This window comes from Electrophorus electricus, chromosome 24, assembly GCF_013358815.1.
Source record: "Electrophorus electricus isolate fEleEle1 chromosome 24, fEleEle1.pri, whole genome shotgun sequence".
NCBI lineage: Eukaryota > Metazoa > Chordata > Actinopteri > Gymnotiformes > Gymnotidae > Electrophorus > Electrophorus electricus.
The window spans coordinates 3,603,898-3,620,000 of record NC_049558.1 but is presented as its reverse complement, the minus strand read 5'-3'; the positions used below and the strand labels follow the sequence as shown (position 1 = coordinate 3,620,000).

The window sequence follows — 16,103 nt, the reverse complement described above, 5'->3', positions numbered from 1 at the left end:
CCATCGCTGTCCATCCCCGTCTCTCTTCATTTGGCCCACAGTCAAATTTGATTGCTTTCACATATTCAATAATGATCCGATCCTTCCCAAGGAGAATGAGAACAGAAAACAAGTTACAATCATGTACTGACACAGTCATTTCAGCAAATGATGGCATCTTATTTCAGTGGCATGTCTGAACCCATGAATCCGATCAGGAAAAATCCAATCTGATGTGAGGATTTCATCAAGCTGTCTAAATGTAGTGCCTCTCTCTTTCCCTCTCTCTCTCTCTTTCTCTGTCTGTTTTTCTGTCCATGTGCCTTTCTTCAATTTTGACTTAAATGAAAAATCCTGGTTACATGGTGGAAATGTAAAAAATGGAGATGGGTAGATAGATGGATAGATTGAGTAACTGATTGATTGACTGATCGACAGTCAGGTTTAACTCTTTGTCCAGAGCCTTGGTGTCACCGATTGAGGTTAAAGGGGCGAACACAGCTAAATGAGAAGCAAAACCAATCAACCCCCTTCTAATTCATCACAACCCAAAAACTGTAATGACCAGATTTATTGCCCAGATCAACTGGATGGCAGTCCTTTCTCCTCCATTGTGCTGGCCTGGTCCCTTAAGTGAGTTCATGTTCTTCTGCCTCTTTGCCTCACAAACAATGGCAGAGGAAAGGAAATAATACACTGTACAGTGAACAAGAAGGCGGATTTATGGGATCACATGACCGCAGCCATCTAGCATGCATGGAGCTAGCCTGTTGCCTGGTGAGGAGTCACATGACCGCCTCTGTCCCCTGGGAGTCGCAGTAGGGGGAACAGGCTCAGATCAGATGTCCAGATCTGGTGATGAGTGTCAGGAGAGAAGCGTGTTGGGAAACCGAGGTGGGGGATAAGGAATAGGGAGGGAATGTGAGAAACGCAAGCTGTGCCTGGGAAAAAAAAGAAAAAGTTGTCACGAGTAGAGCTGCAGAGTTGCAGATGGGTAGAGAGGGAAGAGAGTATAGTAGAAAAGATTCCTGCAGGGGCATTGAGGGAGCGTGTAGGAGTCACTGTGCCAGCCCACACCTCCAGGGTTACTCATTATAACTCGGAAGCGAAGCGCCAGCTCCATCCCAGTGTCCTCAAACAGAGTCATTATCTCCTCCTATGTCCTGGGCGTGCGCTCACAGGGCCACGAAAAGGCCAGAACGGCACGAGCCGTCCGGATGGAGCTGCTGCCGTAATGCTTGGACCCGTCCGATCAGGTTTTTGATCAGAGCTGTGAAAGGAGCACACGCGTATGGTGAGAGAAGCAATTTCGAGGTCTCCGGGTGGGGTCCCGTCGCCGCGGCGTGTGGTGACTTTGCTAGGCTTCATCCCTGCAGCCGTGCGCCCGTCTTCTGCGGCAGGGCACCTTCGTCGGGCAGCCGCCTGGTCCCTCCCCCAACCCCCCCCGCCCTCGCTGTTTGCCGTGACGGACAACTCAATGCTCGCGTGATCGTGGATCTCATTCCCGTGTGATTGATTCTCTACCGCCTCGCACTTCGACAGGGAGACCCCCCCGTAACCCAGACACCCTTCTTAGGCAGTTTTGTTCCTGTCTCTTCTTGTCCTCGTGGTGACTCTGCATAACTGGCTGCCCGACGGCTGTGGACCGGCCCGCAGCCGTATCGCTCCACGTCCGAGCCCGCAGAGGCCCTCGGGTTCGATCGGTGTTCCGAGTTGGGAACCCCGATTGCGTCTGCGTGGCGCTACGTTTAAGACCCAGCCCGCGCGAGCGGGTGGCAGAGTGCAGCGTCTTCGCTGCCGAGGTCGATAAGGTCTCTTTCTGTGAGGGGACGAGGTGAGGAAACAAACATCACAGCCTCGTTTCGGCACCGCCATCCCCGGCCCTGCGAGCGCCATGCTCTCTCCTCTCACCATTCTTCGCGCTTGCGGGAGCCTTGCTGCATGAACAGACTGCTTTTTTCAGCTCTCTCTCTCTCTTCCATTTTGCGTCTCCGTTTCCTGTACCGGCTGTATTTAGGCACTGGAGAGGGTTTTTCTGGGCGGGGGGGGCAGAGCCTCTCAGGGTGAGAGGAGTCTCTGCTCGTCTTTCCGGGCTGCTGTTCCGGATCCGCTCTCGGCGCTAACGGCTCATTTGCGCTGACGGAACAGGACTGTTTGCCTGCTTCTCTGGAGCACCTGTGACCCTGTGACAGTCACCCCTCGCTGCTAGTCTGGGCCTGGGTCGGGCCACCACCCCGGAAATTACTCCCCGGGGTCGACTGTTTGTTTGTTTGTTTCTTGTTTTTCTCTCTTTTTTTATTTTTGGAGAAACAAATGACTTGTACTGTTCTGCCAGCTTCCCTGTTTCCATTCTCCCTCCCAGTACTCAAGCCTTCCTCTCCGAGCGCACAAAACTTCACTCGGACTTGACAGGCGCCTTTGAAAAATGACTGACTGATGTGGAAGACATGAAAAGACATCTGCGTGTGACGCGAGGACGTGAGGCTCTTGATTTGAAATATAAATAGCTGGAAGTTGTTTTATTCCTAGAAATGCCAGTGAAAGATGAGGAAGCGTGCCAATTAAGATTGCCTTCTGCCCTCTATCCAAGAGGATCGGCCATGAGGGAGTATGAGCACGGCAGGAGGAAGGGGTTAGGATGGGAGTGGGTGAGAGGGAGTTCATTACTGTAAATGCAAATGAAAGGTTCCCAGCATATAATAGCTTGTCACTGTCAGCTCTGATAAGAGAAAAGGCTTAGTCGTGAATGTGGGCTCTCACATTTTCTATTGCTGTGTGTGTGTGTGTGTGTGTGTGTGTGTGTGTGTGTGTGTGTGTGTGTATGGCTGTGCAGTGATGGGACCACGAGCTGCAGAATAATAAATTTCTGGATGGGCTGAAAAACCACTCCTTATAATCCCTGAACAATACTGCTGTACAACGAACTTCTTTTGTGTTTGGGCATGTGTTTGTGTTTGTGTTTGTGTGTGTGTGTGTGTGTGTGTGTGTGTACGCTTGTATAAACCAGAGGTGAAAGGACTTTCAACTGGACTGAGTGTAACCCAGGTCCTCTAACCCCACAGCCTCCGTTTAATTTCTACGAGGATGGGACATTGGCGTCCTGCTGGGGTTAATTGTGTGATGTAATGTGTGTTTCTATCGATTCTGGACGGACAAATGAAAGCAGGCATTGTCTCTGGCCTACATCTCCAGATGGAGGGCCTACAGTGGGGCCAGTGGCCTGTGGGCGGGGTTTATCGTGCGCTCGCCCTGAGTGAAGGTTCGAGTGAGGTAACATGGCTAGGAGACTCAGAAGAGATGACTGGCGTTCTATTTCCAATTGCTAAGCAACCTTTCCTGCTCGAAGCCTCAAATGCTATCGGGGCACCTGCCCCCTTCCCTCAGGCGACTGCAGCCCGGCGCCAAGCAGCTGACTTCCTCTGGCTGTTCCCCAGTTCCCCTCCGTCCACTTCTTTAGCTCCGGCGTGCCACCTGCATTACCTGGGAGCTCCATCATCTGGGCTTTGGCCGTCACGGGTGCCAGCTACGATGAAGCCCACTGTCAGACACAGCCACACTCGGCCGGCTCTCCGGATATATGATCGCGCCCCGCCGTCGAGCTCCAGGGTTTGGGCAGGCGTACAGATGGCGCTGTCTTGCACCTCCCGTGGACACGTCCCACCCCCAGATCCCCCCACCCCCCAGGCCCAGTCGGACAGTCCTCAAGGGCTATTAGAGGAGCAGCAGGGGGAAATAGAGCTTGAACAAACAGAGCCGGGGCATCGGGCATGCGGCGCCTGCTAAACGTTGCGGTCATTAGCAGCATGCTAATGCCCCCCCCCCACACACACACAAACACCCTCAACCCCCCAGCTTTAGCTGCAGGGCAGTCACCGTGCCCAGCCAAGCCCACCACAAACAGGTGAGTCCTGGGGAACGGGCAGGAGAGATGAGGAACCCCTCCACCCAGGAGTGAGGAGCCTGCTGTGGGAGTAACTCTCTCCTCCCCTCCCCTCCTCTGCATGGAGGCAGGTGTGCTCCCGGAGGGACGCCCTCTCATACGCGCAGAAGGGTGCAGATGGCCGTTTTGGTCTGTCCCCAAGCACTTAGGCTGAGTGGCAGTGACAATCCTTGGCCCAAATCAATACACAGCGTGTCTTAAATGCCACTGTGCTGACTACACATCCACTAACAGGGTTACGACTGGCGAGGGAACATTCCCTAATCAGGATAAATGGCTTTTATCAGCTTTGGTGTGTTGGAAAGTTTGCCAACTTCACACACAGAGCAAATTTTGATTAGATATTGTGACCAGGGAGCCAGACAACACTGGTCTAGACAGTAGTGGGACTCGTTGGTGAAGTTCTCCTGCCGTAGGACTGGATCAGGACTGGTCTTAAGCAGCATGGAGTGGATTTTGTTTTCAGAACATAAATGTGGACATAAGTGTTTGTGATGCAGCCGTAAAGCTAATGAATCAAGCCAAATACATTTCCTAAACCCATCTTTATTGGTTGACGTCTCTGTCACTTGAGTTTTTTCAGTAGGTACCTGTGCTGCTCTGCACGTCAGCTTTCTAAGCATCGTTTATCAGACAAGTCGGCTATCTTAGCTGTGCGAATCTGGTGTTCGAGTACGTTAAGAGCGTTCACGTGAAATCTCAGCCGAAATCTCAGAAAGGGACAGCCGTTCGGCATCCGCCACAGATGTCTGGATGCTCGCCGACCGGTTCTGTCAGCGTGGCGTCTCGCACCTGGACGCTTCATGGCCTGTCCAGCCTGCGCAGGGGCGGCAGGCGACAGCTGTGCTCCTCCCCTCGGTCACCGGCTCCCTCTTTCTGTTACGTCGGCGCGGTGGCGCGGTGGATGGATGAGGGAGTGGGGGGTGGGGGAAAACCCTGTTTCTCGTCCTCACGCTTGTCAGCAACTGCACCTCCCCCGCACTCCTCGTGACGGAGCGTCGGAAGTGCTGGGGCGTCCAGCTGCGCCCACGTCTGGGTGGAGGAGCGCTTAGCTAATTCTTGAGGAAAACCGTGCTACTCCCCCTCCCCCCAATCTCATCTCTCTGTCAGGTTTGTCAGCCCATGCAGGGGCTGGCGTAATGAGTTGAGTATTTAGGGAAATCTGCTCGTAATCAACGTGACCTCGTTTATTTGATGTGAGGAGAAGACAATCAAGCTGGCTGCTGGCTGTAAGCCTGGGAGGAGGGGAAGCCACTGGCGTGTGGACAGCCAAAGGGCTACCGGTCGTACGGAGGTTCCAGGGTGGGGCCGTTACGGGACGTGGCGTCTGTGCTTTTGGACTGTATAATCTAATGTTGCTTTAATGTTGGTGTCTCTGTTGATGGGGGTGAAGTGTTTGCCTCTCTGATTTTTTTGAGCCCACTTCCTCCTTCCTTTTGATCCCAGAAGTCCATCGCTCTCCCCCGTTTTTGATCTGTGGTGCACGGACTGGTGTGTGTGTGTGTGTGTGTGTGTGTCTGGAGAGGCGAGATCCCGGGGCTGTCCGTCGCGCTAGATGAGGGGGTGTGGGGGCTACCCACCCCACTCCGTACTGCTGCCAGCTGAGAGCCTGGCGAGAGAGAGAGAGACGTTGACCTTCTGAGATAGCACGCGCATTAAAGATGCATTACAGGCAGCTTTGAAGTTAAATGAGGGGGCTGATTTGTGTCACGGCAGAGCCAGGCTCGGGAAGAGGCCACGGTGCAGCGCACCCTTCTGGCCGCGCTCAATAGCCATTTCTGCATTTTTATTCCTTAAAATGTCACAATGGACTCATTTGTCTCTGCTGGCTGTTTTCTTTAGTTCGGGGGCGTCAGCACGAACAGAGATAAATGGCGCTGGCAGTGCTAGGTGGGGGTGGGGCTACAGCTGGTGGGCAAATTCCAAGTCCCGTTGCAAGGGACCTGGCTGACCCCGCGTTCTGGGGTGGGCGTAACGGAAGCGCGGCCACTGTCCCTGAAGGCCCCTCGAGTCATTGAAAAGGCCACGTCCTAGGAGATGAATGACCTCTGAAAAGCAACAGAACAGGACCTTGAAACTGTGTGTGTGCGCGCCTCTGTCTGTGTGTGTGTGTGTGTGTGTGTGTGTGTGTGTGTGTGCCTGTGTGGTTGTGTGTGTGTGCCTGTGTGCCTGTGTGGTTGTGTGTGTGTGTGTGTGTGTGTGTGTGTGTGTGAGGAGTGGGGGGTAGAGCTGGGGAGAAATAGCAAGCATAAATATTTGACAGATATTTACTGGTACACATGAACACTTGCAGCTGTGTCTGTGTGTACTGAGGCAGGAGTGCCTAAATTGAGGCATCGCCATTTCTCGCTCTTGACCTCGATATATAGCTTGCATCATAAAATATATGATCACAGACGAAACCTCTAGAAATAATATTCGACTTAGGAACACGCATTGCCAACTGCCAGTCCCAATAAATATTAATTTCTTTTTTTTTGCTCTCTTTTTTTCACAGTATGATAAATAAACAATAATGTGGCAAAGTGTCATGTGAACATGAATATTAAAATGTTTTGAATATGACTCAGTTTCACTTGCAACTCCTGTCCCACTTTCAGATTGTTAAGGGTAGAAAAGAAAAGTCAAAGATTTTTTTAAATGCTCATTAAAAGCGTCTGGGAGCTGGGTTCTAAATGACACGCCTGGACACTTTCTGTCCTGCCGTTACACCGCAGAGTGTAGCGCATTAGCTGGTGCTCGGTCTCCTCTTTAAATCGCTGAAGGCTGAAAGGTTTTGACATTTGTTTGGCCCAATCTGTCTTTTGTCTCTCTCGCCGTCCCCTCCACCGAAACACTCCCAAGCGTTCCCGAAAGCTTTCGTTCTTGCTCCCTTTTCCCTCCCTCTCCTCCTGGCTCCCTCCCCCGCCCCTCTGTCTTTGTTAGAGACAGCCCCTCGTCTGCTTCCCCTCTCGCTCTCTCCTGCTCCAGTCAAGGCTGTGTGAGGGTAGCGAGCGTTTCTGCCAGGACCCCTCGGGAAAGCTGCCCCGCTCCTCCGACCAGCCCGTCCCGCCGCCCGCGGATCTGTCCTCGGCGGAGCTCTGGCTAGCTGAAGGGAGCGCACGCTGGCACGCGCGCACATGCACACAAACACACGCGCGCGCACGCTCCAAGCACCCGGTGCCGGGGGAGGGGGCTTCCTATACGAAAAGGTGCCTGTCGGAGCGGTGGTTTTGGCTGCTGGCGAACGCGTCCTCTGAGGATCAGCTGGGGCAAATCCCACAGCACCGGGACGGCGTTGGAGCGGAGGATCATAACGGGGAGAGAGCAAGAGAGCACCAAGGAGCTTCTGCTAAAAACAGAGGAATTGAAAAACCTGAAAGGCGATTTTTCGGAGAGAACTTAACGCTGTCTCTGTAGAAGTGGAGCTTGCTGGCTTTTTTGGAGGAGGACGGTAATGCTGACAGGCTGATCTCGCCAGTCCCCCCCCTTCACTTAATTGTGCTTTTACGTTCCGTGTCAGCTGCTTGGAGCCGGACCAGCTGTGCTCGCACATCGTGGTTGAGGGGGTGGTGTGCGTGCGTGCGTGCGTGTGTGTGTGTGTGTATGAGCGAGTATGTGCCGAAGTCTGTGAGTGTGTGCATTCGACTCCGGCTGCCCTGAGCTATTGAGCGCTTCGGTGTGCACAGGGCTAGCGTGATGCCGGGCTCCAGGGACAACAGCGGCAGCCGGTCCTGACCCATGCCCGGCCCACCATCGCAGGAGGGTGGCACAGACGAACGAGAGAGGGGGAGAAGGGTGAAGAAGGAATACTGCGACCCCCTCTGTTTGCCCTGCTGGAAGGGAAGAAGAAAAGTCCAGCAGAAGCAGAAGAAGCTGTTTGGTTACTGATTTACCGAGTCGGGGATCTGCGTCTGTGGATCTAAAGCCCAAAGTGCAGTGGAAGGGTTTGCGCCGACCTGCCCTGTGCAGGACAGTGCCAGGGACCAGACGCGCCGCTCAACTCCGCTCACGTTCCCAAACGCACACTCGCGCGTATCCGCTCACACGTCCGCACAAACACACACCCAGACCCCCTGCTTCTGGGTGGTATTCGGGACCAACATGCGTTGCCGGGAGACGGCTTCACGCTCGCCGGCGTGTCTTTCCGAAAGCAAGCGCTCCCAGATTTCTCCCACCGACGCCGTGCTGGCCGGACGCCGCTCCAGCTCCTGATCGCACCCTCGGCTCCGCCTGCCCGCTCTCCAAGGGCCAGTGATCGGACGGAGCATGAGCAATTGTCACTATGCCGGGCCGGCGCCCGAGCGGGAGCGCATGTACCAGCACAAGGTCTCGCTGGTGGTGCGCTACTTCATGATTCCGTGCAACATCTGCCTCATCCTGCTGGCCACCTCCACGCTGGGCTTCGCTGTGCTCCTCTTCCTCAACAACTGTACGTCGCTCCATGCGTTGCTGAGTGTTTGCGTGTGTGTACGTGCTCATGTGTCTGTGTGTGATTCTGTGTATTTGTATGAGTGGCAAACATGATAGCGAGGTCATAGGTCAAATTAAATGTCACTTAGTGTGGTTTGTGTGCATGTGTACATTTTGTGTGTGTGTGTGTGTGTGTATCTGTGTGTGTTTGTTTTGTGGTAATTGAAGTACACCTCTTGTGTGCGGTGATGTTCAGAGGGAACAGTACCGTGATGGATTGGTGGTTCAATAAAGATTGATGGCAGTCAAGGAGTAATCCCTAATGGCTAAAATTCAATCTCGTGGCTGACGTGCCGGGCGATTGAGGCTGACGCAGATAAACCGGCCTCATCTTCCAAAGTGCATCCGTCCTTTTCGCCCAAACAAGCAGCGCAGTGCCTTCCCGTCTTTCCGGAAGCTGTGGCATTTACTCTACACAGCAGGATAAGGTGGGCAGATTAAATGCTTTTGGAGGCTGAAGCCCTGGCATTAGCATAGCCGCCTGAGGCTACACCCCTCTCCCTCCGCCTCCCTGCGCCTCCCTGCCGGGTTCCACGCGCGTCTAGCAGGGTGGCTCCACCAAGGTGATTCACTGGTGTGAATGCCGTTAACAATTACGGAGCTTGTGGTTATTTTTAAATTCCGCGTTCGCTCAGGTGTTTCGGCAGACTCTTGATTGCGTTTTGTCACATACGTTCGTATCGCTCACGCCGCTAACTGGAGTGCTTTGATAGACTGCCGAAACACTCAGAAATCTCTGTTTGTTGCTCGCAGCCTGCCGTATGTACCTGCTTTCTGTCGTGCTGCTTCTCAGAGGGAGAGAGGGAGAGAGACCGACAGAAAGAGACTCGCTATGTGCTCGGACAAGCAGGAATGGTGGAAGGAGCAGTAAGCTGGTGAGAATGGCAGCCCTCTACGCAGGCCCTTTCCCTCCCTGCCGAGAGAGCCGCACGGCGCTACATTAGATCTTGATTAAAAGACCTCGGAGGGCCCTCCTTGCCGTCTGGGAAAGCGCGCCCCGTCCTCCCCACAGTGAAGGTGCCCAAATGCGGAGTTCGTTTGGGAAACCGGTCATGTTGCTGAATCGATTTTTTTAAATTTTTTTTTGTCCAGACAGATTCCATTAGATTTTAATACAAACTCGGTTAGAACATTCCATTCCCTCTTCTGAAAGTAAAGTTTAAAAAAAAAAAGGAAAAGAAAAAATGAACATGATGAAGCGAGAGGAGGGCCATTAACGTAGTGAGGGGCGAGCGGGAAGCGTTTGAAAGCGCGCTAGAGAAGGACACAGACCTAAGGTTAGTCATTTCCATTTTCATTTAGCTTGCAGAGGGAAAGGAGACCACACGAGCCTGGAAATGCTTAGCTGAACAGTCAAATGCACCCCAGTGCAAACACAGTGCTGCTCTCCCTGAGAAAACACACACACTTCAAGTGTATATATAAATAATGTGTAATATACTGTGACGAAAACTGTATTTGGCGATGGTGTCAGTGGCTGGAGAAGAGTTATGTCCACTAGCTGGTAAGGGGGAAAGACTCTTATCTTGTCTTTAGATTTACATATAAAACGTACATGCCTGTCAGACCTGCGGGAATATGTAGACTGTCCGTGCTGTGTTGCCAGTGGTCACCTCTGAATGTCCGTGCGTGTTTGTGTGTGTGTGTGTGTGTGTGTGTGTGTATATATATATATATATATATATATATATATATATATATATATATATATATATATATATATATAAAATGTGTGTGTGTGTGTGTAGTAGCGTCACTGTGGGAGAGCTGGTGCTCCTATGGCTGTTTTCCTCCTGTTGTTTCATAAACCTGCACATGAAAATCTGTAACTGTCACGACTGACTGTGAAACCAGTTCAGCAGACACTGCCCCCTACGCCTCTATCCCTCCTCTCTCTCTCTCCCTCTCTCTCCCTCTCTCCCCCCCTCCCTGTGCACTCCTCATGCTCTGCTGTTGACAAGCAACTTGAAGTGAACCTAAAATTACACTATTCTGGCAGTCCACTTCTGAGGAGAGCAAAACCTCTTTTCCAGCCCTGTGAGAAGCTAGTTATATACGTGCGTGTACGTGCATGTGTGTATGACAGAGACCGACTGGGTAATCGAGGGGGTGTTTTTTTTCGGGTGTCACTTGGTCCCTGTAGCTACATAAGGAGGAGGGCGAGGGAGCCGCGCTTGCATTAGAGGGAGATTCATGCGCTGCCATGTTGGGAAGCTATCCCCGCAGAGCACAATGCTTCTACAGTTTCTAAACTTCCTTATCGATTTCGCTGTAGTGAAACTAACACTGTGTAAACCCAGTGAGTTTGGGGAGGATCTGTGTGATGTACAGGGCCTCCGTTGTATTAAATTAAAGCGTGTTCGTGTGAGGCCAAAGTTTACCTTAGTGAGCCCGTGCTGAAATCCCCTCCCCCACTTCTTTTGCCGAACGCTATCATGGAGAGGCTAATTTGGCCTGTGTAATCTTCCCTTAGCCCACTCCGCCGTATGTATTATGTGGCCGTGTAGACATGAATCAGAATGCTCGAGCACGCCCGTGGGAATGCTTTGGTGCTGGTCTCATTCTTGATGCACAACACACTAGTGCTCATGCAGCCTTCTGAAGGTCCACGTAGAGAGAAATGATGTCTCATCAACAACGCGCCCGTGCTCTGAGTCAGGCTTGGTATTTTCTCTTTTCTTATCTTCTCAAGAGAGCTGTACTGTGTGTGTGTGTGTGTGTCTGCCCCCAGCATTCAAGATGACTACACCATGCCTTTGGGATGTGTGGAGATCTTCACTTAACCAATGTGCTTATCTTTCTCTCTCTGTTTTTTTCCCAGACAAACCTCAACCCACGTACACCCCGCCACCTGACGGTAAGTCCTGAGAATGCCTTGTCCTGTTCAGGTTGATCATTTGAACCCAGACAGATAACGGCCCCGGCCTCAGACCCTTGATGACGGCATCCTCGCTCACCGAAAGCCCCACAATTATCAGGCGCTGGAGACCAGCGTGTCCGGCCAGAGCCGGGCACATAGAAATGAATTAAAAACATTTTTTTAAAACAATCGCAGCGATCTTTAATTTGATGTGGGATCCGTTGATCCGTTGATCACCGCTGTACACAGGCGGTGACCTGGGTCCTTCCCTCACAACGCTCACGTCACCCTGTCGCTTTTACCTATTTTCTCACGTGAATCTCCATGTTCATGGTGGAGGTTCCATTTCCTGCTGCCGCCTTGCACAGAAAGTCATTAATTAAACTGCAACGCTTTACTGTCAAACGGCAGCTCTCAGCAAGCGCCCTAGACAGGAGAAACAGCTGGTTTCTGTTTATGAATATTTATGCACAGTGGCAGACGACAGGAGGATTGGGTTTGAATCCGCTGGCAGGGTGGTTTCAATACGGCTGCCACCATGAGGCCCTGTGAACGGCAAGGTCACATTGCTAAACAAACACGAAGCGCATGGCCCTCGACGACCCAGGCCGAGGTCAGGCGACGGGATGGCGCCATGTGATGCTCCTCCCCGTCTGGGAGAGCGAAATGCTGCGCCGTCCAGCCACCAACCCCTCCCTTGGAACGGGACCCGGGCAGCAGATTTACGCAGCGTGACTGGCACTCGAAGCGAGTGAAGCTACTTTTTAAAATGCGCCCTAATATGCCAGAAGAGATTAGTGAGCGCCGAGGTGTACAGCAAATGACGAGTGATTGGTTTTGCTCCTTTGGGGTGATGGCAGTAAACTCGGAGTGTGGCAGTCGCCGCCTGAGACAGCCTGGCTTATTTCCGCCCTTATTTTAACCCTTTATGTGCTGTGGGCTATTGATTCCATCCCCCCACCCCCCTTTTCGATGTATAGATATTTATTTAGTGTGAGCAGTGTTTTTCTGCTCCAGTCAAGCATTTAAAAGCTGCAGCCAGCTCTCAATTACGCTGCTAATAGTCCTGTGAGTTTTTCAACAGAGGCTCATGTTCTTTGTGTGGTATGTCACAATATTCTCTCTCTTTCTCCCTCTGTACCTCTCTCCACCCTGGGGCCATAGCCTTCCAAAAGCTCTTATGCACTCAGTGAGGACATTTAGCTGATTAAAGGTATCCTCAGCCCCATTGCACTGTCGTGCCATGTCATTTTAATTTGAAATCAAGCTGCACCGGTCTCTTGCGAAGGCCAGAGCTGCGAGAGAAGAGAGGAGGCCCACACTTCCGCGAGCACGTCCTCCGCTCCAAGGACACAGTGACATTCTCCGACAGTCTCACCCGCGGATATTAATTGCACCCAATCAGGGCACTGATATTAAGGCACGTGTCGTTCGAACCGGCATGGCGCGGCGCGGCGCAGGAGAAATCCCGATAATGAGAGCTCTGGGCGCTTTTCCAGGAGGCCTGTCACCGCCGTTTCCCGTTCAGGATAACGCAGGGTGTTTGCGGCGCGTGCGACTGCAATTAACAGCCGAGTCTCGACCAATAAAAGGCGCTTGATCACCAGCTAAAACCTTGCGAAGTCACAAAGCGGGCTCCAATTAGCAGCGACGCGAGACTGGACGAGCGAGACTGCTCCACCCGCGGCACTGCCGGCTACGGCCGCAGCTAAAGCCACCGGAGTGTGTGAATGCGAAGAAAACGCGTCCTCGATAAGGTCACCAGCGAGACACCTTGGCAGTGTTTCGCCCCCTTAATTAGCTTTGTTTTGCGTCAGAGAGCAGGCTTAAAAAAAGAAATCCCTTAAAGATAAAACAAATGTTCATTTGTAATTAGCGTGCCACGCTAAAGTGAGGCTGGCTCTGAACACACCAAAAGCAAGCCTGGCATCCTTTCTGGGATCGGGCGTTGCCGATTTCGGCTGCACCCACTGCACTGGCCCGTGCCTTATTTGCAGACTATTTGACGGAGCCACAGAGAACGATCACTTGGTCTCTGTTAGTGGTTTTTTTCCCTCCATAATACAAGGCCATTATAAAGTTGGCTTCTCTGTACACACTGATCCAGCCACCTGTCAGGTTGGCACTGGACCGACTTTGGCTGAATGCCAAAGACCGTCCACCTGGGTGTTGTTTCTTATCTTATTGTGTTCCTTTGCCATGCATTTCAAGTGTAAATTTTCCAAATGGGGATATTTCCTCTCTGCCTCAGCCTTGCTGCATAAGTTACACAGGACAGTCATTAGCACAGCACAGTCGCATCAATGTTTATGGGTTTCGCATTACTTCAGCTGGAACTCGGATACCGTTTCTATCTCATTTACTTTCAAGTCAATTTCCATTGGCCCCATATCAGGGCTTGCGTAGAAGTTGGAGAAATCTGGATGATGGAGCCATTACAGCGCCCGTGGCACTAGGTCACCCAGCATCATCACAACTGCTTTTAAATTGGAGCCTTACTGTGAAGTAAATGGAGAAAAGAGAGACATGGAGTTGTAACTGGAGCCCTCGGTCAGCACCCCACCGTCCTCCACGCATCTGTTCTCGTGGTAATGAGTGCACTCCAGAAGAATTCTGCGTCTCGGTTGGTATTTGTCACGGGGAGCGTGTCCTGAGGGGTCGCGCTGTACCTGCACCCATAGAAGATTTTTGAATCGAAGCGATTTGATCTATAGGACTGAGGCATTGGCACAAGCTGGAGTCGCTCCTTTATTGTCTTCGCCACAGGACTGTTTGCGAGGACCCGCCAAACTTTCCCTGCTTTGAAAAGCTCGCGACGCCTCCTCTGAAGATGATAAAAATAACAAATAAAAAAGTGGAGCTGCCATAATTTATTCTGCCATGGTGGCTTGCTGGATGCAGCTGTGGAGTGGTGGAATTAATTATTGGAGCAGCTCCCTTATCTTAATTAAATCTTTTCATGTCATGGGTTTTCCACAAAAGAGCCTTAAAAATCTCGTTCATCTTGTTTTCTTGGGGGTGGGGGGTTGCTTTAGGATGGTGCGTAATAAGATATCAAAGGTGTGTTGTAAGCGTGAAGAAAGGGTCTCGCCAGCCTCCCGTTCCCGGCTCGGGGGGGGCGGCGGGGGGTGGCTTGATGTTCTGAGGATGGCGTCGTGAATTTTTGGTGCCAACCCCCCCCCCCCCCGCATGCGGCAAGTTCTGTCCGAGCACAAACACACACCAACAGGCCTGTGGACTTCTCAGTGCAGTTCTGCAGCGTCAGCATATACTTGCGTAAGCATCGAGCAGGATCCAGCGCAGTGTGGGAAGGGCAGAAGGAGAAGCAGAGAGCTTGTTTTGACATCCTGGCATGCAGGCTGCCTCTAACAAACAAACAAACAAAAAAACAAACAACAAAACTACAGAAGAGGCTGAGAAGTTTTTTGTGGTTTTTTTTTTTTTTTGTAAATGGGTAGAAAAGCACACGAGCAGTGCAGGTGGGGATCCGTCACAGAGGCCGCGGGGCGAGAAGAATCTCGATCGACGTTTGTGTTGATGTACTTTTGACGTGCTGCGAGCCTTAAGTGAATCGCTTTGGTCAGCGTAGGGCATTCCGAAAGAGAATTCCTCTGTCGTCGGTTCCTTTGCTCCCAGGCAGGCGTTTGTCACCGGCGTCGGGGCCTTTTCTTGCCGCCCCACGCTGCCTTTAGAATCTGTCATTTGTCGCTCTCGCCTCCCGCCGCTGACCGTCGGCTGACGGCGGTATCGGAGCGCGCTGCTCGTCGGCACCGAGGGAAACGGAGACGGAGAGCGGCGAGATGAGGGGGTGGCAGCGATGTTGTTTAGAATTTAATTACTGTAATTATGATGCGTGGCAGTTACTCGTTCTGCGAGGTGACGGAGTGTTGAATGCTGCGTCTGAAGCCCGGCGAGGTGTACGAGCGAGGGAGGACGTGGTAGGTGGAGGGTTTGTTCCATCCGCCGTGTAATTGCAGCGCTGGTTTGACATACAGTCTCAAGGTCTAAGGGTCAGTCAGCATGCTCTATGCAAATATGCTTGACTGGAAAACCTCTCCAGGCTTATTGGAAACTGCGAGAGTCTGTTTGTTGAGTGTAGTACTTTCCAATTTTCAGCTTAATAATAAAGATAATTAAGTTTTATATATTCTTCATCTTTGATTTCTGAGATATTGACTGCCATTTTAGCTCAATTCTCCTGCCCTGTTTGAATTATGTAATGAATAATGAATCTACTGGGGCACTGAGATTATTTTTAATAGATATGATTTGGTTGTGTAATCAGGGCGTTTATTAATCTGATTTTTAGTACCTTGCTTAACGTTATGCTTCACTGTGTTGCCTTCCATAGCTCAGTACTAATTCAGAGACAGAGGTAGAATGACACAATGTAAATGTGAATCGCACAGTTATCAGCAGTCTTTCACAAGTTATTTTCATTTTGTCACAAAGGCTCCCTGCTGTTTATTCGGCTCCAACTTGGGCGAGTCGGTCTAAATTACACTCACCTGTTTGTAATCTCCACCCATCATCATCATGCACTGTTATTTTCGTTAGCATCTGCATACTCTTCGGGGCGACTTGCTGTACTCATCACGCGTTTTCGGATCCTTGTCACATTTCCCGGAGCCTGGTGGTTTCTATGGTGTCCGCTTTGCCATGTTTATGTACCTGCCGTGTTTGCGTGCTTTGATAAACTCTGTGTGTATGCACCTCAGGTTTCATTCCCTGTGCTGTTGACCCAGCTGACTGCTGTTGACCCAGCTGACTGGTACTGTGATTCCAGCAGGAATACTAATAAAAGATTCCGCGTGTGCGTCCCACCGGGGACTCCATGACGTCATGCGTAGAGCAGGGCACAGCTGGGTTTTT

General features: G+C 51.6%; 1 protein-coding gene across 7 annotated transcripts in view; it reads left to right on the top strand.

Moving 5' to 3' along the window:
• agrn (agrin) overlaps positions 1–16,103 on the top strand; it is a 154,630-nt gene that overhangs the window by 57,953 nt on the left and 80,574 nt on the right. For 5 of the 7 annotated variants that reach the window (XM_035522440.1, XM_035522436.1, XM_035522437.1 and 2 more), the window contains one exon: positions 11,193–11,228. In XM_035522440.1, the coding sequence (XP_035378333.1) occupies positions 11,193–11,228 (36 nt within the window). Of the gene's footprint in view, positions 1–6,914; positions 8,331–11,192; positions 11,229–16,103 lie in introns of those variants that run through there. The other 2 variants (XM_035522441.1, XM_035522438.1) reach the window with 1 other exon arrangement.